Raw genomic sequence first — 22,273 nt, 5'->3', positions numbered from 1 at the left:
TTCCTAGAGGTCAAAACGAAGCGGATGATGCCTGCTCACGCGTCCGACTGATGCGGCGCTTGGATAGTAAAGAAAAGATCCAAGAGAAAGAAGGAGAGTTGGAAGGATAGAAAAGAGAAAGGAGGTTTACAGGACAAGAATGAATTGAGATGGACCAGGTCGACGGCGCCCCAGACTTACGATGATCAGCCCAAACGAACAGACCGCGATAACAGTCTCTTCTCCCAAAAAGGCGCCTAGGCAGTTACTTATCCGTTCTTTTTTGTCCAGTTCAGAGCTCCGGGTTTTGCTTTACAGGCATTACAAAGCTTGCCAACGTTACCTTACTACATCTAAGTCTTTAATCTTCCTCTAATCTGGCTCCTAGGTTGTCCAGGCGCGTCTTACTGTTCTTCTTCACTTTTCTCCCTTTTCCAAGCAGCTAATGTCATTGAGGAACTTTGGAGCTCGACCAGATTCAGGGGCAGCAGATACCTAGGTAGCAAATATTAATCTCGCCAGGGGCTCGACTTTCGAGCGCTCCCCACTCAGACGAACCTACTGGCTAAGAATTAGGTTCCGTTACTGGTCGTGGACTCGTGGTTGCCCCGTCTTCGGTCTTAGTGGCTGAACTGCTGGAGCTTTAGCCTAGGTGCTACTGAGGGGCACATTGACTGAGCAATTTCATTCGCGGCTAGCTAAATACTCAGCATTCACCAGCACAAAGGCATCTGAGAACATTCAGGGGCCACAGCAGTCTAGCATGAAATGACACCTGAAGACGATTATTGTTTTCAGGTTGTTCTCTTAAAGGCTCCATGGATCAGAAGTATGCAGAAGTGAGTATATACTTAATCCCTCCTTGGTGCACCCACATCACCAACGTTCATGCAGTTTGATCCATCAGATGGGGAACATTGTTGATTATCTAGACTATGGCTCTGATTTTTACGTGCTTTATTACTCCGTCCCTACTAGTCAGGGGTCATTGCCTTTTCAGGTTTAGCTCGCCCAAGAAACCACGCAATCCAGAACAGAACAATTGGGAGATATGAGATCACGTGGTGCTGGCATCTCTACCTCTCTAGTCTCTGAGAGGAAGATTATCATGATCTGTCCTGGAACCCCAAACCCCCACTCTGCTCGAGTGTTTGATTCTGACCGACATCCGGCTGGAACAGCGAAAGTTTCTTCGTACGGCCTTAGGCCTTAAGGCCTCGTGTATGACCAAGCGGTGATGGCAATTCATTTACGAGCATGGACAATGATGCTCACTATTCCTGACGCCCTTCGGATCATACCCTAATCATGCTAATATTACCATTGACCACAAAAACCACGAAGCAACTGAGATCTAGATCTCTTCCAAAGCGATGAGGAATACTCAAAGTACCACGTCCATTGGACTGTGAAAGTCACACATTCCCAGGATTGGCGCAATTCCACTTCAGCCGCATTGAGTTCCAGATTCCCTGAGTGTCCCTGGTGTCAAGCGATCGTACCTAGCAATCAAATATTCAAGCGCAAGCTACCTGCTCCGGAAATGATTCAGTCATAATCCTTGTAAGCAAAGCATGCGCACCCTTCCTGATTCCACATGTTTTGTCTACATAGTGCCCCATTCTAGTGTGTAGTCTAGGACGTAAGTGAGGTGAATGTCTTAAGGCTTATGCAATCACGATCTTGGCCATCGACAGCCTCCACCGCGCCCTAATAATGGGCCGTGAAAGCTTCAACTCTTTGTCTCCACAGTTATCAAGCCTTAGATCCCGCTTTCCCTTCCATTACCGATCACTCTTGCTCTGCAGATGCTGTTCTCCACACTCGAAATGGGAGAACTATGCATGGGTTGTCCGGACACACTTGGTCACGAACAAGCTTCTTGAATTTCGGTCCATTTGGTCCCTCGCTGTACTTCTTCTGACCAAATAGCTCAGGCCCACCCGGCAATGCATCATCTCCCCACTGGCCGTTGAAGTTCAACCAGTTAACAGGGTAGCTGGGGTCATAAGGCCGAAAGGTTCCGCTGTCGGCATCATAGCTATACGCATAGGCGCTCAGTATGGGATCCCACAACAACCCGCGGTCAGTATGGTCAACAACAAATCCGGCGGGGAGATTGAGATGAGGAATTKTATGGTCGTGATCGCTACGCAGGGTTCACACTCCTTAGCTCGCGCCGTCATCATCAAGGTTATGCGTCGGTCTACTCACCCCGCCATAACGTAAACAGCGTGCGTGCCTTTTGCCGAGTATGCATATGGCCGCTTGCCTTGTTTCTCAGTCGCGTCGTACGTGAAGGCTTGTCCTCCAGCATGCTGACTATACCAAATCGCTTGGGGGCTCCCATTCGAAAATCGGATCATATTGTGCTCCCTAGATGCATGAGTTTGTGCGCAAATGCTGACGATCTTTTGACTCKACATACCAGTCCCCGACGTGATCACCGAATTCCATACCGAGGACAGTGTTTCCTTGGTTATACCTTTCGATTCATGAGTCTGCCACGATCCTCACCGAACATATCGGCGTGACTTACGCATAGAAGTAAAAATAAAAGGCATCCACCGTCCCATTGTTGTGATCACGAATAATAATCGTTGAGGAGACTGCACCGTTCGTCTTACCCTGTTGATCTGGAGCGATGCCATTGAACCACGCTGGCTGCGGAGAAGCGTTGATACCTTCCTTGGATGTCAAGTAAACGCTTGTGTTGCCCAGACTGTTCAAACTGTCGAGGTTATCAAGAGTCAAGGGTGACTGGACCCCTTGGATTGGTTTATGGTCAACCATTGGCGTAGTATGTACAAGTTGCTGTCCCATGTCGAATGGCATGTACGCTTCTTGGCTATACAGCCATACAAGAGGCGCTACGCCATTGTCAGAGGCCGAAAATCATGTTCGATTGCTGCAGACACACGCACCATATTCCAACACGAAGCTCGGTATGTTTGTTGCCGCGATATCTTTCGTAAAAGTATCTGCGGTCGCGACGGCTGGCTGTAGCATATTCCACGCAAAAACAAACGTCCATGGAGCCCGCATATTGGTAAGACAGAAGCAATCGACGATCTAAGTCTACGTTGTGCGTAATACTCAGTTATCGGTTCAAAATCCTTTTAGAGACGGCAGGCAATTTATAAGTTAAAATGGGTGCCGAAGAAGTCAGGGCTGAATGATCATCAGTCCCCAGGAATTCGCCGTCCTGGCCACCTCTCGAATTTACAGCACATACTATTTCACACTGCAGTTGAAGCTACAGTCAAATTCTGCAGCAGCTGACAGGCCATAAGAGCAACCAGGAACCATCCAATCAGCCTCGTGTGAAGGCCAGACGATCTGAGCTGCAGCTACAGTTCGTCCGTACATGGCTTAGATCAAGGTGGTTCTGAGGGGTCATTCCACGGCGAACAATAAGCATGGTGCGGATGATGCAGTCAAGAATTCCAATCAATATCGGGTTGATCGTGATCGTCCAGTCACGTTGACGTCGGGTTACATTGTGAAGGATCCTGTGATATTGTTGGTCAATGACATCTGATTGATTGAGATACTTGACTCAGTCGTTACCGTCGTCGCCACTCAAGTCATCAGATAAACTAACCAGATGACCATCTGTGCTTAAAAAGGTAAGGGTCGTATTACAGGGTTTCACTCCATCATTTCGGCGCCTTCTAATTCGGGTTGCTCTTCGATTCAACCCAGGAGATATTTAACGGTGGTTGACTATAGAGACTTTGCTTTACGGTATTAACATAAGTAAATAGTCCTGCAGACAGTTTTACGACAGGTTCACAGAATTATGGTGTCCTGTCCGTGAAATCAGCCTTCTGAGTCACCAGTTCACTAAATTGATCCCATATTCACAGATCAGCATGAGGGTATTGATTTATAGCTTTTGAGCGTCCTGCGCAGCTTCCAGCTCTTTCTTCTTCTCCGCCCTTCTCATCAGCTTGAATACTCTCAAATCTAACGGAATCCTCTCTCCAAGCCATGTAGCACGTTGCGTATGATTCCGTTCTTCCTCTGAATCGATCGTGTTTGGGTGTATCAAGGCACTCAACGGACCCCTATTGATAACTAGCCAAGGTACAAACGCACCGAACTGGGCAGGCGTGAAGACATTGACTTCGAACATGGCGACCGGATGAGGCCCAATTGGCCTGTCGAAGAAGGAATAAATGCGAAGCTCGGGGACTGCATACTGTCAGTTATTTCCGTACTTTGACTTGAAGATAACCAGATTTTCGCAAAAAGCTCGACACCAGGGGAAAAGCGCCCTTACATTCGCGTCTGACCCTTTCATGTAGAGCTCTAGCGTATGCGACTTGATCAGGGTTATTCTAATTGGGGAAGATCAGTTATGGCTGAAGAATTCACCAATATTTTGAAGGATTTCTAACTTGGAAGTGATAGATATGGATATCAAAACCCCCACGGGGATCTTTAGCGAGAGGGTCGGGGAATTCTTCGTATGCTTTACTTAAGACTCCATGCTGGGGATTCTTGAGGGACTTTCCATCCTCTGTCTTTTCACTATCAGAGTCTCGTTAGTTTCTCGGCCTCTTGCCTTATGCGATATTTGACTTGGACTTGACCAAAGACTCACTCTGTCAGTGGTTCGAGGTTCTCGTAGCCCTCAAGTGGAGACGGGTATGAGAAAGCAAATTGGTCCGTCATTTCTTGTCAAGATGATAAAGATATTGAAATGAGTAAATATGTGTGAATAGTCTATGTCTTATTTGTTCAAGAGTTTGCGCGAGTTTGGCCAAGATCTGGTGTCGAAACAAAAAAAGACAGGTCAGAGGTGGTTATATATCTCATAGAGGTGAAGGTTCCACACTTGACCATGCAAATACCAGGAATATGACAGGCATGTGATGATTGACAATTCTGATTGACTAATTCTTAGAAATTCAAAATGCCATGATTGAGAAATATGGTGCAATATCCCTGGTAAGCAGAAAGCAGTCCCTCTGTTTGTCTGTAATTCCGCACCCTGACAAATCCGCGGAATGAACACTTATCTTACCACTCAGCTGGACAAAATAATTTTAGATCTTACACTGATTTTCTTTTACATTTTAATAGACTAAATATCTGCGGCTCAGATATGGTCAGGCTCATAATATGGTATTAGGTTTGTCATTATGAGCTCGTATACCCTCAACTTGCTGATTGTAATAGTGTTATATTCCAACAGGTCACTATCACAACTACAGTCCCAAGTAAAGGAGACGAACCAGTCACTGCTTAAATTCATGTTCATAATCATACACAAGAAGCTAACTTGTTCATAACGCCCAGCTTGCATGTATGCTATTCCCCCCAAGCCATACCCATACAGAAATATTCGAACCCCCATACTCCGGTTGCTGAATAGAACCCTTTCCCTGTAACCAATGCTACCACAAAGCCTTGACATCGATATGCCCCTCATCATTAACAAACTTTCCCCGGTCCCATTCACGATCCTCGCCTTTCTTTGACCACTTCACGTCTTCAAGTCTGCCTTCGTCATCACCAGTGCCTGTGGCTGTTTTACTAGAAGTGCTCTTCCATCGATCAACGACGGCATCGTTGAAGCCCGCTTCTCGTAGTCGGTCCGCTCCCTTTTGCTTCCAACGAGCACGGTCGCGGAGCGCTTCGAGGGCGAGCTCCCAGTCATCTTCCTCTGTTGTAAGACCTGCAACAGGACGTCGGGAGGGTCCTTTGCGCTGATCTTGATCGTCATCTTCCATGTGGATATCCAGTGATGGATCGTAGTCGGGAGCAAAGTGAGCATCGATATTGCTCATGTTGGCTTTATAAGCGCCCCGGCCGCGAGAGCGAATTGGCCCCGAATCGCTGTCGACGCCATGCTTAGGGGGTAGTGGTCCCACCAAATCCTCGAGCGGATCAGACTCAAACCCAGACTCTCTTCTCGGAGGAGGCGGTGTTCTTTCTCTCTCGTGTGCCGTGGTGTGTTCATGTGTCGCGCGATCATCGAGTGAACTGCGGCGAGTGTCGTATCTTGTATCGTCTCTACCTTTCCGATTCCTGTGTCTGTCTGGTGATGGGCTGCGAGAGGGGGACAATGAGACTGTGCGTCGACGACGTCGTCTGTAGCGATCGCGAGCATTCGAGGCATTATCATCTCGTGGAGAGCGGCTACGTGAGTACGAGCGGCGACGATGTTCTTTCCTTGAAGATCGATGACGCTTTCCACCAGTGTCATCAGATCGGTGGGTTCGTCGGTGTCTGCGGGACCGATCTCTCTCCGAGGACGCCGAACGACTCCTGTGGCTTCTTCTATGAGGGCGATACCTTGATTCCCGACTTTCTCTTGTGTCCCGCCGCGACTCCAAGTTGTCTGACGGGCGACGGTATCGATGACGGTCGCGTTCTTTGGTATCATTCGCAGAGGAAGACGAACGTAGTTGTCGCATTCGTTCCCTGGCTTCCTTTTCTTCCTTTCGCTTCAATGCAGCGTTATGACTGTCGGTTTCCTTTATGATATTGCGTAGAAATCTCGTATTCGGTTTAGGAGCTGCACCTGTAGGTCTGCGAGGCGATATACATCAACACCACGCCGATTATAGTGGAACTCCACATCAGAAGATCGTACCTTCTAGGCAAATAAGCACCCAATCCTTGAGCCGAATATTTCATCGAGCTGTCACGGGCCTCCTTGGCTAATACTTGTGCAACATAGTCGTTGCTCAGTTCGTCGTTCGTTTCTCCAGTGTTTGAAGGCATGATTGCGGGCGAAGGAAGGAAAGCGGCGATCGCGCCCAAGTGGGCAATGGAGGTGCTCCTTCAGAATTCAAGGTTTTAACTAGCAGACAGTCTTCGCGACATCATTCATACGAGAAAAGACACAGAAACCAATTAAATTGAGGAAATATAAATGGATTGTCTAATCCGCTCATGGCCAGTGTCAAATAAAGTAAGGGCAGTCAGTGACTTCACTACTGGCTGGGGAAGCCGCGCTAGATGGCAATCAAAAGCGGTGTCCCTCAGGATTGCCCGATAAGCTTTTGTTTACTTTTCCGTTATCTACCTGCCAACGCGCAGTCAAGCGTATCCGTTCTGAAGATACCTAGTATTCAGGCAAAAGGAGACTTTAATAATCCAACTCAGGGCTTCAACAAAGGATCCACGCATACTGCTGCCAAAAGGTACCTTATTGAGAAGAGACCGCTTGAAGAATGACCGATCAGAGCCCCGCTGGAACCCTTGAACAGCTCCGACAATTGGAGGAAGAGAATGGCGACCTGAAGACTCGTCTTGCCATCATTCGCATAAGCGAACCTATCTCTTCTTCAGATGCTGAAAAATCCAATCCATCGCCGTCCAAGCGTACCTCTGACGTTTCGGCCATCGATAACCCCACACCTGCTTCCCTGGAAGCAGATTTGACACACTACAAGGTACGGACAAGTGGACTTCACCTCTGCATATGCTATATTCTTATTATATATTCTCTGACTTGTATGAAAAGGAACTCTTTTCGAAATTGCGCTTTTCCTATGTTGAGCAAGTAACAAAAGAAAAGTTCCTACGAGCAATCGTGGGCGATCCTCCCTTGGTCGTCGGACACAATGAAAACGTGGAGTTGGAAGCGCAGTTGGCAGAGGTGAAATCTGAGCTCAAGTCGCGCAAGGAAGAAGTCAGGATCATGATTGAAGATATGGAGAAGATGGGTCGGGATCTGGCGAGTCGTGAGTTGCTTTTGCCCATATGGCACGAAAGCGGCGCTAAGTATTATTTCGACAGGATACAAAAAAGTGCAACTACAGATGACACAACTTTCAACACTCCCCGAATCTATAGAGAACCTTGAATCCACGATTGCCGGACTACGTGCGAAACAGGTCGCCACGATGGGCGCGTCATCTTCCCAGAACCTTCCACTGCCAGCGACGCTGTCTCTATTGGCCGAGCGTGAGGCGGAACTTGCAGCATTAAATCGGCAACTTGCCGCAGTACAGAATGCTCTGCCACGCAAGACAAGAGAAGCCGAAGCATTGGAAAGAGAATTGAGTGTACTAGAAAGACGCAGGAGCGAAGCAACCGCACAAGCACGGGAGGCACAGAGAATGAAACAGGAAGGCAAGAGTGACGGCCTCGAAGAGTTGGGCAGGTGGTACAGGAGCGCAGAGGAAACACTGAACAGTTTGGTGGGTGTTGAGGGATGAGACTAAAGGCCGGATGATTAGTGACTGGATTTGTATATGGCAGCGTCGCGGGTTCATAATTCGGGTGTATATATAGGCGAAAGGCGTGGGATTCTAAATTTACAGCACAATGATACAACTTGAGTCTCGAAATGAAGCCGTTAGGCTATCTAATTCATTGACGTGCATGATCATACAACATGATACGCTATGCTGCAGACACCATGGAACCCCTCATGATTTTGATTTCCAAAACGAGACCCGTCCGTACTCCTGATTTTTAGTTAAGGCACATTTACTCCTCGTCCTCCTCAGCCTCCTCACCGTCACCGCCAGCAGCGGCAGCGGCCTTCTTGCGCTGGACACGGCCAGGGCGGCCACCACCGTAGGGGGAGGTGAGAGCGAAGTCAATGTGCTTCTGGGAGTCAAGGCGAACCATGTAGGAAGGCACGTTGACGATCTGCTTGCCGACACTGTTGGTTAAAATAGGTTAGTATCGTCTCCTTAGCGCTATCGCATGGTGGGCCATACCGGATGTGACGCTGCTTGATCAGGACACGAGCGTGGTGGATGGACTTGGCAAGACCGAGCTTGTAGACACAGGTCTGCAGACGACGCTCAAGGAAGTCCTCGACACGGAGGGCCAGGACGTAATCGAGCTTCATGCGGGACTCATCGAGCACACCAATGCGGACCAGACGACGAATCAAAGCGTTACCTTCGAAAAGACGCTTGGGGTCCTTCTCGTCGAGGGTGAGAAGCTCACTAGATCGGAATATGTTAGTCACTGCTCTCAATTGTCGCAGGGCTGACAAAACGCATACCGAGCAGCACGACGGATCTTGGACAGAGTGAGCTGGACACGCCACACCTCACGCTTGTTGCGCAGGCCGTACTCGCCGACAATCTTCAGTTCCGAGTCACTATCGACCAAAGGTTAGGCATGGAACACACGACTTAAACAGAAGCACGCTTCTGATCAGTGGCCGGAGAGTACTAACAGACGAGCCGACTCGAAAGCTGAACATCAATTAGCGTTTATTCGGACTTTGATGGATTTTCCATTTTTGTAGGATATATTAGAAATACTTACGACGACGAGGGACCTTGTAGGTCTTGGAGTAAACGCGACTGTAATGCAGAATCGGTAATTAGAATGATGTGACTTCATTCCGCACTCATTGCGAGGCATATACTCACGGGACGGGGGCCATGGCTGCTGATTGCGCGTTGTCGTGATGTTGTCGAGCACACCAAACTTCACGAAGATCGCAAAGTTCAGCAGTTGAGGATGCTCTTTGGGGAGGAAACAAGCGAGGAGAAAAGTGGAGTCTAACCGTGTTGAGGTTAGGGCTAGGGCTAGCCCTGGCGGCGCACCAAGCACCCGAGGACGTTTGACACCATCACCAAGTACGGCAGAAGGAGGCATTTCTTCGTTGTCGACAATTTTTCAACACCAACACCACCTACACCGCAGAAATGGGTCACTCCCACGGTTTGAGATCGGGCACTCGCGTACGTTCATGCGATGGATTCATATCGACGCTTTTTTTGGCGGACTGAAACGGAGCGCTGACGATGGTTGTAGTATGCCTTCAGCCGCGGCTTTAAGGAGAACGGCATGATCCGTCTGTCGACCTACCTGAAGACCTACCGGTACGAACCAGAAATTCGAACATGATAATGGGAGAGATGTGCGAGCAGGATCTGATTGTTGTTTTATAGGGTTGGCGACATTGTGGATATCAAGGTCAACGGTGCCGTTCAGAAGGGGTCAGTACAATTTTCGCCCTCTGCAATTACGAGGAGTCCGGAAGGCGCGGATTATGCGTGATTGTGGTGGAAAATTTGAGGATTTGCTTGCTGAAATTTTGCAACAGTATGCCCTACAAGGTCTACAACGGTAAGACCGGTGTCGTCTACAACGTGACCAAGTCTTCCGTCGGTGTCATCATCTACAAGGTTGTCGGCAACCGCTACATGGAGAAGCGCATCAACGTTCGCATCGAGCACGTCAAGCACTCCCGTTCCCGTGAGGACTTCATCAAGCGTGTCAAGGAGAACGCCGCCAAGAAGCGCCAGGCCAAGGAGCAGGGCATCCACCTCCACCTGAAGAGACAGCCTGCCATGCCCCGTGAGGGTCACGTTGTCGAGGGTGTTGCCGCTGAGACCATCACCCCCATCCCTTACGACACCCACATCTAAACGAATGGATATGGTCGATGCGGTTGTTTGGTGTTTCTGGGTTTTTCCGTCTATGGGTGGACTTTGCATTGAGACGAAGCGATAAAAATTAGGGTTCTCAGATGTTCTGGCACATCTCAAGCCTGTGCATAGATTCCCCTCAATGAAAGAAAAAAAGACAAACCTTTCGATTCCCCCTTTGAAGAATCAGTACGATTTGGATATTCTGGCTTGAACGGGTTTCTGATAGGCACCTACTGGTCAATCTGCCAGACAACTTAGCGCCCGATAACTCCTGCGATGTTGCTGTTTCTAGGAGTAACACTCAATCAATTGCTTGGGTAAAAATTTCGCAAGATCGTGTCACTTTACTAGAGATGCTCCATTCAATAGGCGTAAGGAATTGTCATGCCCACTGCAACGAGGTAGCATCGACCTGAAGCGGCGCCTCTACCAGCACCGCCGAGCGCTGAATCAGAGTTGAAATATGTATGGAACTACTAGGGCTTAGGTACATACATCGGAGTAGCTAAAGAATGACGGTATGAGACCTCATATTCTTCGTGAATAAAATAATCCAGTAGTTGTTCCTGCATTAGCCGTTAAAGCGGCGACGGAAGAGATTGCCAATCGGCAGTGGCAGAGAGATCCGCCAGAGTTTCCGCCCAGGCAAAAATAAGCTGTCGCCAAAAAAAAAATTGAACTCGAACGGTATCATCCTCGTCGCCAGTTACGCCTCCCTATTTAATTCGATTTGGAGTTATCAGAATCATTTCGTACATTACTTCCGAGAATATTGCCTCTTCATGGCTATCACTGCCTAAATGCTACTGCTTTCCGTGTCAGACCGATCTTTGCCGTATTCTCCGTCCCGATAATACCCCAGGCCTTGTTGATGCCTCTTTCAGCCACTTCTCACTCCAGCTCTGCGCAGGCGCATCTGGAAGCAAGAGAGTCTGCAGCGACTCCTGGTAAAGATCTCATGCTTCAGTCAAGGGAGACAGGGGAAATTATACCGCAAGGGACGCAACCGTTCACTCAAGATGTCGACAAAAAGAGCCAAGCGAAGCCTTTCGCCCATTTTGTCGCCGGCGGGTAAGTAGAAACAATTATAGTTTATGGTGGTTGAGATGATCTCGACGCTAATGCGATAGATCCACAGAATTGGTGGAATGACCGCCGCGACTCTTACCTCTCCTCTTGATGTCCTGAAAACCCGGTTACAGTCCGACTTCTACCAAGCCCAGCTCAAGTCTCTCCGTGCCGCTCACCCATTGCCACCATCTAACTCACTTGCTTCGCTTCCACGGATCGCTATGATGCATTTTAGCGAGACCTTCCAGATCTTGCGCTCGATACATGTCCATGAGGGCTGGCGCGCACTGTTTAAGGGCCTTGGACCCAATCTCATTGGGGTTGTACCGGCGCGTGCCATTAACTTCTACGTATATGGAAACGGAAAGCGGATACTTAGCGACTACTTTCATTACCACGATTCCAAGGAGACGCCCGTCGGAATCCATCTGACGGCGGCCGCCGTAGCAGGAATTGCCACAGGAACGGCCACCAACCCAATCTGGCTGGTGAAGACACGCTTACAACTAGACAAGTCTAACGCCGAGAATGGCAAGGGCCGGCAGTATAAGAACAGCTGGGATTGTATCAAACAGACGGTGCGCCACGAGGGTATTCGAGGCCTGTACAAGGGACTTTCCGCATCATACCTCGGTGTGACCGAGTCAACTCTACAGTGGGTGATGTACGAACAAATGAAGATGTATTTAGCGCGCAGGGAAGCAGCCAAGCGTGCTGATCCCAATCACCTCTACAATATCTGGGACGACGTGGAGTTGTGGGGTGGTCGAATCTGCTCCGCGGGCATGGCGAAACTGATTGCTGCGGCCGCCACGTACCCCCACGAAGTTGTCCGAACGAGGCTGAGGCAAGCCCCCACTGTATCTGTGGGGGATGGCAAGGTTCAGATGAAATACACCGGTCTTGTGCAGTGCTTTAAGACTGTGTGGAAGGAGGAGGGTATGCTCGGATTGTATGGCGGTCTCACACCGCATTTGCTGCGTGTGGTTCCGTCAGCCGCCATTATGTTCGGAATGTGAGTATCTTTTGTCCCTGCTTGCATATAGGATCAGCTTCTAACATCATCGCTTTAGGTACGAGGTGATTCTGCGCGTCTTCGGAACGACTTCATAAATTACCCCAGGTTGTCCTCTCTACTTTGGAGCGCAGACAAGATTGTCTTTGAGCGTAAAACTTGTACTATATCTGACCCCACTTTTTTACTGGTGTTATTATTATTGACTAGAAGGGTCAACTGCATGTATATGGCGCGATTCTTGGATGGTTGCTGCTCGGCTCGGCGTCTTCACTCTTCTCTCACATTTGATCTAATACAAGGCTGAGAAACCACTTCGTTGTAACTATATGGTGGGTTGGACCAGGGTCGGATCAGCCGTAGAGAACTGTCTACTAAAAAGAGAGCTTGATCGAGAAGAACAAATATTATCATGCTATAGTTGGTAGCAACTTGAATTCGGGTTGCTCGATATATCTAATTCAGGTACGGAGTACCACTACCACTGATGTTCACACCAACCCCATCAGCGTACACTGCATCAAGCCATCATATGATTTAGAAAATCTTGCTCTCATTTCCTCTAGTTGACCGGTGAGTGTCTCAGTACTCGGATTTCAGTTTTTGCTATGTCATCCTCCTGCGTTGGCTTTTTTAGGTAGATAGGTAGACTTGTGAATGTGTCACACAAGAAATATATCCAGGTACCCTCACAATAGTGGCTTAAACTCCCTGGAGAACGTGCAACCTATTACGTACACATACTTTAGATTGTATGCGGCAAGAAAGCCAATAGAAAGCAACAGCAACGGCGTTGATGTTCCAACTAGGTACCTTACCATTATTGTATTACTACATCTCAGCAAACTTGTCACCGTGTCGTTGACTAACATCAACACTATCTTTGTGAAATCAACAGGCAACGTGACCAGTACCAGAAGTAGTCTATACCTGGGCCAAGGTATGGAATTTGCCTCTGCAAGCGAGCTGATTGTGTTTAACCCTCATGTCTAATTTACGAGTCAACCAGATCATTCAGGCCTGATCGTTGGCTGCCTAAGCACTCGGCGAGCGCAAGGCTGACAGATCCTGCCAGGGACCAGCGGTCAAGCACACAGCGAGTCATGGATCCGAGAAGGTGGAAGACCGTTTCATGCTTCCAGAAGGTGAGCTGACGAGAAAAAGAAAAACTAGCATAATCTCAGCAGGAGAGGCGCAGTGAGGGGTATGGACAACTGAACGACTTGTTGCTGCTCGCCGGCTTTGAGATTATATAGGGGTCTAAGGTAAGTATGACCAGGCCAAGCCAGTACTGAAGCTTGGAGCTCATCATTATCAATTGGCGAATGATGATCGGCGCGTCTGCTTGCTCCAAGAATCCATTACCCATTACTATGATCATCCCCAAATAGGTAATGCCAGGCCAGTAGGTAGCTTCTTGCGATACATCCGGCCAGAAGGTAATGTGAGCAAGGTGAAACGGCGATTCATGTTTGGAAAAGTTGCACCAGAGGGAAGCTATCCGTATCGTCAACGGATAGTTCTGTTCCCACTTGGAGCTGTTGCCTTGTTCTGGGCCAGCATTGCCCTCGATATGTCACTGTTGCACCTATTCTGTGCTGTATCATCCAGGCTTTGTTCGAGTTTAACCTAAAAAGGATGAAGGGGAAGCTTTCCGTATTTTGTCTTTTTATCTGAACATCCCCTCAACATTATCTCTAGCGATGCGATGCTTCCTATAAGAAGGTCACCTTCCTCCGTGCGGAGGGAGCTACAGCATTCTGACAGGACTCTTCTCCGCGATACAGACTCTTTACTGAGAAACATCTCGCCTGGTATTGAGCTCTCTTTTCCCCTTGCTGTATCTGACCCTACCGGATTCCCATCACGACCCTGTGGTGTAATATTATTCCAGTGTCAACCAATCCAAGGTAGTCGGTCCCAGCTCTCTTCAACCTCTTCTTCTCAGTTCGCCGACCTTTTTGCTTTCAGCCTTCTCAGGCTAACTGAGTTTTTTCAAGACACCGAATGTCTTACGCCACTCAGCAACAAATGGACCTTCTACATATCGGCTCCTGGACACACCGGTATGATATCACCGCAGCTCCTCAAGGCATTCTTCGGTCTGCTGGCGCCGGAAATCCTTTGTCATCCTTGCAAAACCAAAACAACAATAACGTTCCTCCAATGCTGCAAGCTATGCTGGACCAGTCTCCAAAAGCAGATCCTTGGACACCGGTCACGATGCAGCAAAAGCGAAACCAAAAGTTGCCAATTTGATCCAGTTTTCCAACCTTTTTTGTATCCTCACCTTCGGTCTTCCCCTTTGTATTGTATCTATTAGGTCTCCTGCTTGTCTAAGTAGACAGCTTTGTATTTGGGTGACAGAGGCCAAAAGCATTTAGATATTTTTATGGGCCCCTAGTTGCTGTCGCATCTTACACTCCGACTTCCCAAAAGATAGTCTGATTGGCATCAGTCCTCCTAAGACCTATACTTCACACGCAGATACCTATCCCAAGCAAGCTTATTTGCTGCACCTTGAGCATTGTAGACTTGCTTAGGGTCGGGTCAGCCGTTGCCTGACGAGTCAGGCTGCGTGGATCAAGGAACTACTGTCGAGGGATCTTTCATCCGACAGTGATAATATATGTCATAGTACCTTGACTCACCCAGAAACTACACCGCAATCTATCTTCTGGTTTCGACCTAGTCAGGCGTCTATTGGAGTTCTGCAGATTGTCCCGAAGTCTATAGTCCATGTCTCTCGTCTCATGGTCCTGTTGTCCATCCAGCCTTGCACCGCCCCTAGCGAGGTTCACGCCCAAAAAAGCCCTGTGCAACTTAACTCAGAGAAAAGCCCAAGAAAATAATTACTCAGAGCGCCGAGCTTGGACGTATGGCTGATGTACGGAATGCCTTTTCTTCGGAAAGCGTAATCGCGTCATGTAGTCCGCTTTCGGTTAGAATATTTTTTAATGACTGATTTCTTCTGCCTCTTTTCTCTCATACAGTTGTATTTTCCCTTTTCTTGTGACATGCATTCTATAATTTCGAGGATTTCGGAAAGTTCGCTTTTGAGGAATAATGAGAGAGCCTTAGGCAACTGTCGAACATGGAAAAGAACCTAACAGAAGCTGCATGCTAGCAGAGATGTGGGACTGTGAATTTAAGTTGGCCCACAATCTACCCTAATGATCGGGATTATATTTTCCTTTTGAAAATAAGGGATTATTTTCTTTTCTAACTCCATTGTTTTCCTCAGTAACAGATAGTAAGCTTTTTTCTTATGAAAATTTTATTCCGCTTCTAAGCCAACTGAACAAACCTTTTTAAATAATGAAATTGCCCAAAGAAGACGGTCAACCACAAAGACAAAGAAAAAAAAGCAAAGACGTTCAAACTCAAGTGCATTGTCCCAACGCTAAGAGTACGTAGAGTGAACGTGACCATGGCTCGGGTTGGTCCTTGATTCTGGGACCTCCAGGTTCGAACGAGAATTTCAGCACCAGTGGGGGAAGTCGGATGCCCCGAGATCTGCACGACATGTTCTAGATGATGTTTAAAGATCCCCGCATATCTTCATTCTTTTTTCTCGGCCACCGTCCGAAAATCATAATAGCACTCACTCCTTAGTAATGGTGATCTGGAGGACCTTCGCTTCGGTAGTTCTTCTCAGCAGCGTTATGGCAAATGCGCCAACTGAGCTTGTGAGTCATTACATTACTTATTGTTTGAGTGTTAGGCAGCAAATCCAGAAGTGTCTCGGTGGCTCAGATGTTTCAGCTTCTCAATGCTCAGACCTCGAGACAAACCATTTACGTGATAGTATCTGTCAAGGACATTTTAGTCTGCTGTACCCGTAGCGACGACGAGTTGTTGACCGATGATGGGCGGTAAGAATTTGCCCAGTGTCACTATTTGCCTTTTAGCTCCTTCGGGAGCCTTGGAGGCGCCTGGCCTGCTGTCAAGTTTGCTCAGCAGAGAGAGCATATGCTAGACGATCCTTCGTAGGCTTGACCCGGTGAGCGATTTAGAAGATTCACCAGGCCGGTTGAAATCGAAATCTAGCCATCTCTTACGAAAGAGGCATCGCTCAACAAAATTGACTTTCTGTCTAAAGCGCTTTTATGATTCAATGCTACAATGAGAGGTGGCTTTGCAGTGTGCCTCGAAAAAGCAATGAAGTGCTGCGCCATCTTTGTGTGGCTGAAGTGGCTAGTGAGAAACAATATGGAGGATGTKGCGTGTCATAGGTGGATTCTACAATGTGCAACAAAGAAATCGTCGACATTGGCTACCGTTCATTCTAGCCCTCGGAATTTGCGGGTCCGTTCGCCAGCTGTACTATCCAGATGATCAGGACGATTCACCGTAGTCCGCAGTTGGAAGTGCCACTTGGCTCCCATTGTTATCGCATTCCAGCTTCGAGAGCCGAGGCTTCAATAGATCAGCTACATCTATTCAGTTCAATGTCGTGATATCTCTACTCTCTAGGTACCCCAACTGCGGGGACGTTTGGACTTGTTTGATACATGATATGTGTATGTGTTCACGGGTGGAATCTAGATTGTCTTGGTTCCTTGGATGGCGGGAAACGTCCCGCCTCCCGGACCCAGAGTTCCATGTCTCCACATCTATCTCCACAGTTTATTCGTTTTGCGCTTCACTTCTGAAGACAGAGGCGAACTCAGCCAGTCTCAAATAACCACTGAGGAAGGGTCACGAAGGGAGGTACCGAGGAGAAATATTAACAGTCAACCAGACATAACCTGATCATTATTTGCGGCAGTGCATACAAATAGTTACTTAGGGATCGAGCACTGACTTGCTGCAAATTCTCTACCTTGTACCTACCTATTATGATACGTAGGTCCATGAAAGATTAATGTTCGGAAGGCCGCAGTTGACGTATGTGGTTTACAAGGTATCAGCCATCCAGTTGTTAAAGTTTTGAATTCCGCTTTACTCGACAGGTAACTCGTCAGAGAACTCGGCAAGAAGCGAACAATCTTTCCTAGTCTACCCACGATAACATAGTAATGTAGGTACCGTAGGTAAGGTAACTATGGAAGGTGTGAGCCAATAAGTTTTTTGACCAAGTTGACAGAGTGACCAGTTCGCTGACGCCGAGCCTATGTCTGGTACTTTCTGTCCCTTTTTTACAAGAAAGATTCTTTTCGGGGACACTGCAGTGATCTTAACCGTAATAATAATTCTTGTTGTCTTGTTTGCTACCTACCTAGGAACCACATTGAAACGATGACTACACTTGAGGTTGGAGAATGACGTTTTCCATTGCAGAGATCTATTCAACACAATCTTTTCCAATAATTAATATCACTCGGCATCCTCAGCCACACTCGAAGCCGTATGGGTTTCGTCACTATGCCGAATAATGCCCAAGCCTCAGTCCTCGTAGCTTAGCCTGTAGCCGTATGTCATCATGGTTCATGGTTGTCACACCAGCGCTTGCCTAAGAACAGAGATCATGCTGCACCATGACTAGAAAGAAACAGTAAACAGGTTAAGAAGCATGTATCTAGGGGGCTTCTATTTTTTGCTTGGGATATTCATTGCTAATTATTTGCAAATATTTGCAATAAATTCTAAGGAGAGGCAAATGTGAGATGACAACGCAATTGAGGCTCTGCTTGTATTCCAAGCACTCCTGGAAATAAAAAGTATTGTGGTCGATCCTTCGCGTTATAAATGAAGTACCCGGTGCAGGACATCGGCATTTGCGAGTACCTCAGATCGCCTAAATAATCTGAATTTGATACGTATCAATTCAACTTGCTAGTGAAATACCGTATAGTAACTTGCAGGGACGCGGACGGGAGTGAGGCGAAGTCATCCATCGCATCCCCCGAATACAATCCTTCCTCCGCCAAGTGAGATACATTTTCGGACAGGCGCTTGACATCAATCTCCGTCAAGCAATTTATTATGATAATTCATCCTGTGAACCTTGATGAGAACTCTGACCTCTAGCTTCCTCTGTCAAGTGTCAACATCCTTCGAACACCTGTTCTCCGCTTAACGTGCTCAGTAAAATTTCCGACAAAATTTGCAAACATGAGGGCAAGCAAGAAGGCGTTAATGTGCCTGTTCCAAGGTAGTTAAGTTCTTATGGGCTTATTCATACCCCTACCTGTGTTCAAGCTAAGGTGCATGGAACAAAATCAGGCAGGCATGGTCTAGTAGGCTGTACATTACTAACTTTCCCATGGCAGCCCCGTGGTGCTTCACCCAGGTAAAGGAAGATGAGTACCTGATCATCCCTCTTAAAGATGACATTTCCCAAATTTCTCTTTTCCTCGCCATCGTTCCAAGTTCATTTACCCACTGCCTTCAAAGTAGGAACATTCTGTCTTTGCGGGCATCTTCTTGCTTTTTACCAGCGCTTAGTGACACTCTTTTGTACTCAACGTGGTGTTTGTGTATCGCTAAAATCGTTGCTTTTTACCTACAAACTGTATGCTCCTCCGTCTTTCATCCGAAACTTGTTCTCCTGCGTATGTCACTTATGAGTCTCTGTACTATTTTGCTTCTGATTTTTTCGACTTCCTAGCATCCTGTCTTTTGTCAATTTATTGAACTTCTGTTGAAAGATATCTTATCATGGATCCTCTGAACAATGGCCATACCGATGATGACTTCAATTACGAGCAAGACGATATATACACCGGCTCCAATGTCATCTGGCGTGCCGTCCATTACACTGGCCCTCCCGTCCAGACACTGGGAGATCATTTAGCTCCAGCTCCGACCCTTGACATGTCTTTCGTAAGTCAACCACCCGCAAGTGTATTTTGCTGATCCACTAAAGCGGCTGGCTAACACTTTGGCAAGAGTCATAGCCAAACTCCATTCTTCTCTCCGGTGTCTCCGTCCAGTATCGGCAGTACAGGGGGGCCAGCCCAATTGTCCGGCCATGAGACAGGCACCAACTGCAATTTTGAGACACTTGAGTCTCTTGACTTGACTGGCAGCAATTTGGTTCCACCCGACGTTCCGCTGTCACAAGGTGATTATGCTGGCCAATGGCCAACTATCAGATCTCGTGATGCAGAGCCCGTGCAAATGCCGTTGGAGCCCCAAGACGCTGTCCACAGTCCGCTCGTGACGGTAAATCATCTTAAGAACGATCTTCAATTATGGGACTCATTAGCACTACAAGCCTTGCCTGAACTCGATTATTCCCAGCTGATCGACCTGAGAAGTTTTGTTAAAACTACCTTCTGCAAGCTGGACACATCAATACAAGAGAGACTTGACCTAGGTGCTCCCAATATACCTTCTCCGCGAGATAGGTACCTTTGCAAGCTCTGCAGTCAAGGCAATCGGAAGGTGTACGGAACTCGTGGAACGTTTCGGCGGCATGTGAGTCTTACTCACCAAGCTGAGCACAAGTACCACTGTCCGTTCGATGCATGTTCCTTCAGTACACCGAGAAGGGACAAGTTTCGTGGCCATTTGCAAGTCAAGCACGGTTCCTTTGCCTTTTCTTTACTGAACAAGGGCTGTCTCGACAACCTAGCCCGGCCATGCCCCCCTCCAAAGAAGTGTGGGCTTTGTCCAAACCAAGTAACCACATGGAAGAGATATTTCGAGTGCGTCACGAAGCACTGCCGTCTACCTGGTGGAAGTTCTACATACAGCAGCGCCAGTCAGAGCAGACGAGGCAGCGGAAACACTGGCGGAGACGGGGCAGACTTTGGTGGCCAGCAGTTTTTTGGCCCCGGCGGTAACGATGGATCAGGTTTCCCGCCGTCGTCTTCTTTTGAAGGAGACAACGTGGATGGACGCGATTTTGACTTCAACAGTATTGGCCAGCAATTCAGTTTCCATGGTGCCAGCTTCTCTCAACACAATACCCAAGCCAGCATTGTTGCTGATACTGTTGATGAAGCCGAGCACAGCCCCCCGCCTGTGGCCAACGCTCATGCTCGTACTCGTGCCGACTCAGTACAAAATAAAGACGGTTTCAAGCACCTATCACCCATCCGTAGTCCAACAAACTTACGAGATTATCACCGCACCCTGAATTCGACCCTAAAAGAAGGCTCAGCAGTTTCTGCCAAGAGGAATGCTAGTCTGGACAGCTTCAAGCAATTGTCTGCCGCCCAGAACACACCACATTTGTCGGATAGTTCTGGACGAAGTCACACAAACGCACGGCCAAGGCCAACTGATGAAAACCCTCGAAAGAACCAGTCAGGGAAGCTTGAGAAGTCTTGCGAGACAAAGTGCAGGACCTGCGGCCATACCATGCAGAGTTGCACTCATTGTAAAGCATCCAATGGAGCTGAGCGAAAATGCCACCTTTGCGCAGGCAAGGCTCGCCACCGAAGTAACCAGTTACGCCCCTGGCATCACGAAAGATATCCTGATCATGCGTATATTCCTAGGAGATCTTTATCACCACCCTGGAAGCTTGGCCGAGAGTTGGACTTGACTTCACAAGTCTTTCAGCATGAACTATTTTTGCATGAGTCAACAAAAGAGCTCAGAGCATGCTCAAAGACCATTTCTGCCACACATCCGACTTTTATCTTACCTTACGCCGTTCCCCAGGAGACGAAGTCTTTGTTGGTCCTTCACAATAACTTACAAAGCGACTGTCTGGGTATCCTTACTGCCAAGCTTGACAGTTATGGCAAGCGGCCATTCCTGCCGTGCAATCAAGACAGTCATGCACTTGGTCGTTCTGGCATTTATGACACAAGGACTGCCCGGGGCCTGCTAAAGGGACATGACATTCTTACCCATTCAGCAATACTCATGTCGGAGATGGCTATCCAGCCTTGCATAACTTGGACTGGGGACCCGGCCACTCTTTCCATAGCGTCCGTTTCGCATGCGCTTGACCTTTCGACATGGGCTAGTGAGTCTCCAAACGCTTCAACTTGTCATTGTCATAAGCCGCCGCTGACTGAAAGAAACATTAGATGTCCCCGACGGCGTGGCCATAGCACGGAAGAAGTTACCTCTATTCAGGACAGAGGTCCAAATGCTGCTCCTGGATGACGCACTTGATTCGGCAAATCCAGACCTTACAGATACAGCAGTAATATTGCGAAGAAGGTCACATATGCTTCAGACGAGGCTCCGTGTTATTGTTAAGCTGCTCAAACTCAAAGCGACGGTCACGAATGTTATTGAGCTCGAGGCACCAGAAGCAGATGAGCATCGAACATCTGAGACTGCCCCAGAATATCCTGGTCTCATTGGATTCACAATCAATCTCCCTATGCGCGACGACACCCTCTCACTTTCCCAGCTATGGAGTATGATGATTAGTAACGCGGGAATGATCGTTGGAGGCTTCGCTTCCACGGCACTCGACATCAACAACTTGAATGACGGGAGGGATGACATTCAATTTCTTTTCATGATGCTGGTCCAGATTCTGATGAAGTTCGCTGGAGCCCCGATACGCCCACTCAATACAATGTTGGTTGAATGATGATATGCTCCTTTGATGCTGATACGATCACGGGAATTGCTCTTGTATCCTCCTGGAGGAGCCATTGGCATGACAGGCCTTGGAATTTTGTCGGACTTGTCTACTATATCTCCTTCTTCTCCTTCTTCTCCTCTCCTGACCCTTGGCCTTCTGCGTCATAAGCAAGAAGAGCCGCAATGAAGCGGACATAACATTGTAAAAATGTTTATTGAATCCTTTATTTTCTTAAGTCATTGACGCCATGATCACAGAAATGAAACTATACCCTCTCATGTTACCTCAAGTTGGATCTTATGTCATTTACGCGAAAAGACCTTTCCGTAAGATGCTCGCCTACTTCATTCATTGGCATGCTATGCTATTGGTCTGCTGTAGGAAAATACACAATAA

At 47.9% G+C, this 22,273-nt stretch overlaps 8 protein-coding genes across 8 annotated transcripts; 4 read left to right on the top strand and 4 right to left on the bottom strand.

The window, feature by feature from the left end:
* Positions 1-1,770: 1,770 nt before the first annotated feature.
* Asppvi_006242 (uncharacterized protein) lies at positions 1,771-3,024 on the bottom strand (the record flags this gene model as incomplete). Its single annotated transcript, XM_043302147.1, has 5 exons — positions 1,771-2,020; positions 2,194-2,355; positions 2,408-2,464; positions 2,519-2,849; positions 2,904-3,024. 5 exons carry the CDS (start codon positions 3,022-3,024, stop codon positions 1,771-1,773), a joined length of 921 nt encoding a protein of 306 aa, XP_043158082.1.
* Positions 3,025-3,868: 844 nt separating this feature from the next.
* Asppvi_006241 (uncharacterized protein) lies at positions 3,869-4,659 on the bottom strand (the record flags this gene model as incomplete). The annotated part of the gene is made up of 4 exons (XM_043302146.1): positions 3,869-4,176; positions 4,265-4,322; positions 4,383-4,515; positions 4,589-4,659. The coding sequence occupies 4 exons, from the start codon at positions 4,657-4,659 to the stop codon at positions 3,869-3,871; spliced, it is 570 nt and encodes a 189-aa protein (XP_043158081.1).
* Positions 4,660-5,384: 725 nt separating this feature from the next.
* Positions 5,385-6,717, bottom strand: Asppvi_006240 (uncharacterized protein; the record flags this gene model as incomplete). Its single annotated transcript, XM_043302145.1, has 2 exons — positions 5,385-6,522; positions 6,587-6,717. The coding sequence occupies 2 exons, from the start codon at positions 6,715-6,717 to the stop codon at positions 5,385-5,387; spliced, it is 1,269 nt and encodes a 422-aa protein (XP_043158080.1).
* A 452-nt stretch (positions 6,718-7,169) lies between these two features.
* On the top strand, positions 7,170-8,159 carry Asppvi_006239 (uncharacterized protein; the record flags this gene model as incomplete). The annotated part of the gene is made up of 3 exons (XM_043302144.1): positions 7,170-7,391; positions 7,463-7,682; positions 7,738-8,159. The coding sequence occupies 3 exons, from the start codon at positions 7,170-7,172 to the stop codon at positions 8,157-8,159; spliced, it is 864 nt and encodes a 287-aa protein (XP_043158079.1).
* A 274-nt stretch (positions 8,160-8,433) lies between these two features.
* Asppvi_006238 (40S ribosomal uS4 domain-containing protein) lies at positions 8,434-9,567 on the bottom strand (the record flags this gene model as incomplete). Its single annotated transcript, XM_043302143.1, has 6 exons — positions 8,434-8,611; positions 8,670-8,903; positions 8,963-9,061; positions 9,140-9,158; positions 9,232-9,269; positions 9,335-9,567. 6 exons carry the CDS (start codon positions 9,565-9,567, stop codon positions 8,434-8,436), a joined length of 801 nt encoding a protein of 266 aa, XP_043158078.1.
* A 50-nt stretch (positions 9,568-9,617) lies between these two features.
* Positions 9,618-10,343, top strand: Asppvi_006237 (60S ribosomal protein eL21; the record flags this gene model as incomplete). The annotated part of the gene is made up of 4 exons (XM_043302142.1): positions 9,618-9,653; positions 9,727-9,794; positions 9,864-9,911; positions 10,019-10,343. The coding sequence occupies 4 exons, from the start codon at positions 9,618-9,620 to the stop codon at positions 10,341-10,343; spliced, it is 477 nt and encodes a 158-aa protein (XP_043158077.1).
* Positions 10,344-11,217: 874 nt separating this feature from the next.
* On the top strand, positions 11,218-12,530 carry Asppvi_006236 (putative mitochondrial carrier protein (Rim2); the record flags this gene model as incomplete). The annotated part of the gene is made up of 3 exons (XM_043302141.1): positions 11,218-11,417; positions 11,485-12,432; positions 12,491-12,530. The coding sequence occupies 3 exons, from the start codon at positions 11,218-11,220 to the stop codon at positions 12,528-12,530; spliced, it is 1,188 nt and encodes a 395-aa protein (XP_043158076.1).
* A 6,505-nt stretch (positions 12,531-19,035) lies between these two features.
* Positions 19,036-21,883, top strand: Asppvi_006235 (putative C2H2 zinc finger domain protein; the record flags this gene model as incomplete). The annotated part of the gene is made up of 3 exons (XM_043302140.1): positions 19,036-19,200; positions 19,267-21,301; positions 21,366-21,883. The coding sequence occupies 3 exons, from the start codon at positions 19,036-19,038 to the stop codon at positions 21,881-21,883; spliced, it is 2,718 nt and encodes a 905-aa protein (XP_043158075.1).
* Between the last annotated feature and the right edge of the window lie 390 nt (positions 21,884-22,273).

Source organism: Aspergillus pseudoviridinutans, assembly GCF_018340605.1.
Source record: "Aspergillus pseudoviridinutans IFM 55266 DNA, scaffold_4, whole genome shotgun sequence".
NCBI lineage: Eukaryota > Fungi > Ascomycota > Eurotiomycetes > Eurotiales > Aspergillaceae > Aspergillus > Aspergillus pseudoviridinutans.
The sequence above is the reverse complement of the archived record's forward strand: the minus strand, read 5'-3'. Positions and strand labels throughout refer to the sequence as shown.